The sequence below is a fragment of the Glycine max genome, unplaced genomic scaffold (genome assembly GCF_000004515.6).
Source record: "Glycine max cultivar Williams 82 unplaced genomic scaffold, Glycine_max_v4.0 scaffold_270, whole genome shotgun sequence".
NCBI classification, from domain to species: Eukaryota; Viridiplantae; Streptophyta; class Magnoliopsida; order Fabales; family Fabaceae; genus Glycine; species Glycine max.
Genome location: NW_024464833.1, coordinates 9,249 through 12,008, shown reverse-complemented (window position 1 = coordinate 12,008; position 2,760 = coordinate 9,249). Strand labels below are relative to the sequence as shown.

General features: G+C 46.0%; 1 protein-coding gene across 1 annotated transcript; it reads left to right on the top strand.

Moving 5' to 3' along the window:
- Positions 1 to 353: 353 nt before the first annotated feature.
- LOC102670375 (uncharacterized) lies at positions 354 to 1,397 on the top strand. Its single transcript, XM_006601466.1, has one exon. It carries the CDS (start codon positions 354 to 356, stop codon positions 1,395 to 1,397), a length of 1,044 nt encoding a protein of 347 aa, XP_006601529.1.
- The last annotated feature ends 1,363 nt before the right edge of the window (positions 1,398 to 2,760 follow it).

The following is a 2,760-nucleotide window of genomic DNA, read 5'->3' as shown; positions in this document are numbered from 1 at the left end:
TAGACGCATCCGCAGGGGGAAAAATCAAACTGAAGACTCCCGAAGAAGCGATGGAGCTCATTGAGGACATGGCGGCCAATGATCAAGCAATCCTTCGTGATCGTAGCTATGTGCCCACAAAAAGAAGCCTTTTGGAACTTGGCATGCAGGACGCGACATTGGCACAGAACAAGCTGTTGACGAGGCAGATATAAGCCCTTACCGAAACCCTCAGCAAATTACCTCAACAATTACAAGTGGTAAGTTCTTCCCACTCTCCTGTTTTGCAGGTAGAAAGATGCCCCACATGCGGAGGAACCCATGAGCCTGGACAATGTGTAAGCCAACAGGATACCTCTCGTGAAATAAACTATATGGGCATACCAAATCGCGAATTCCAGGGTTACAACCAGGGGAACTCATCCGGATTCCACCAAGGGGGAGCAGGATTCAATCACGGACCACCGGGATTCAATCAAGGAAGAAACTTCACGCAAGGTTCAGGGTGGAGGAATCAGGGAAACCAGTACAAGGAGCAAAGGAATCAACAACCAGACCAACCGCCATACCAGCATCCCAGCCAGGGCCCCAATCAGCAAGAAAAGCCCACCAATATAGAAGAACTGTGGTTGCAATTCATCCAGAAAACACGATCCCATCAAAAGAGCACGGATGCAGCCATTCAAAATCTGGAAGTTCAAATGGGCCAATTGGCACAAGACAAAGCCGAACGACCCACTAGAACTTTCGGGGCTAACACGGAGAAGAACCCAAAGGAAGAATGCAAGGCCGTGTTGACTCGAGGGCAAAAGAAAGCACAGGAGGAAGGTAAGGTTGAACAAGAAGACCGGTCAGAGGAAGACAGGACAGAGACACCAGAAGAAAGGATAGAAGAAGAAGAGAAGGTGGCATCACCACCTACAACTAAAAGCCAGAAAGCGCGGGAAGCCAGGAAAGAAGAACCACCAGCCCTACCACAAGATCTCCCATATCCTGTGGTACCCACCAAGAAGAACAAGGAACTCTATTTCAAGCGTTTCTTGGAAATATTCAAAGGGCTGGAGATCACTATGCCATTCGGGGAAGCCTTACAGCAGATGCCCCTATACTCTATATTTATGAAGGACATCCTCACCAAGAAGGTGAAATACATTGACAATGAGAACATTGTGGTAGGGGGTAACTGCAGCGCTATAATACAGAGGAAGCTACCCAAGAAATTTAAGGACCCCGGAAGTGTTACCATCCCGTGCACCATAGGAAAAGAGACAGTGAACAAGGTCTTCATTGACTTAGGAGCAAGTATCAATCTGATGCCCTTGTCAATGTGTAAAAGAATTGGGAATCTGAAGATAGATCCTACCAAGATGACGCTTCAGCTAGCAGACCGCTCGATTAAAGGCCGTACAGGGTGGTAGAAGATGTCCTAGTCAAGGAACGCCACTTTACTTTTCCGGTGGACTTTGTCATAATGGATATCGAAGAAGACACATACATTCCCCTCATCTTAGGCAGACCATTCATGCTGACTCCCAACTGTGTGGTGGATATGGGGAATGGGAACTTGGAGTTGAGTATTGACAATTAGAAGATCACCTTCTCTCTCTTCAAAGCGATGAAGTATCCACAGGAAGGTTGGAAGTGTTTCAGAGTAGAAGAGATTGATAAGGAAGATGTCAGTATTCTCGAGACACCACAGTCTTCACTGGAGAAAGCAATGGTAAATGCTTTGGACTGTCTAACCAGTTGTCATACCCTAATTTCGTCCGGGGACCTTTGCTTGATGACATGCGACCTTTCTTTGGTCCTTGTGAGGTGCTTGGCATCCATCATTAGGCAATTTGTGAAATTCCAGGACATGCCGAAAAACCAAAAAAAATATTGATGCACAATCCGTAAGTTTCCGTGACACGCCAGAAATCAAATGGAAGCATCGTTGCATAATTAAGTGAGGTTCCGTAACATTCCGTAAGTCAAAAAGGGGATGATTATGTAATCCGCAAGGTTCCGTAACATTACGGAAAGAAAACAAGTATCGTTACAAAATTCGTAAGTTTCCGTAACTTTACGAAAAAAGAATCACCAAAAAAAGCCAAAGGGGGGTGTATTTAGTAAAATGGGGGGTGCAAACAGTAATTTTCGAATCTGGGCCCTTCTAGAGGTTTCTGGGCAATTTCTTGCTTAAGGTTGAAGTAACCTAGCTTGCCTGGGCGAGCTAGATGGCCACCACACCCCCCGTTTTGTTGAAAAATGGGATTCCGGGGCTTCCGGGACACCCGTAATGCTTCCGTAAAATTCCCATAACTCTAAATAAGCATAATTAACTTAATACGGGTGAGACGGAAGAGAAAAAAAGAAGAAAATCAAGTCCTATATGCTTCCGTAAGGCTTCCGTAACTTTTCCGTAAATTACGAAAGAGGGGGGGTGAACTTATCAAAATTGGGGGCGTGCAAATAGCAATTTCGAAATTTTGAATTGGGCCTTCCAGAACGTTTTTTGAAGCTGGGTTGCTTCTAGAGGAAGCAACCCAGCTCGCCTGGGCGAGCTAAGGTCGCCTGGGCGAGCTGGGCGGCAACCTCCTCCCCCTTTTTCCTATAAAAAGGCTGAAGGGGGCTGTTCTAAGGATCCCTCAGCCCCCTAACTATGTATTTCAGCTGTTTTGGGTGAAAAAAATTGTTTCCATGAAGAAAATCCAAGCCGAGGTGCTTCCGCAACGCTTCCGAGATGTTTCCGTAAGCAAATCCGTGAAGGTTTTCGTCCGTTCTTCATTGTTCTTCATC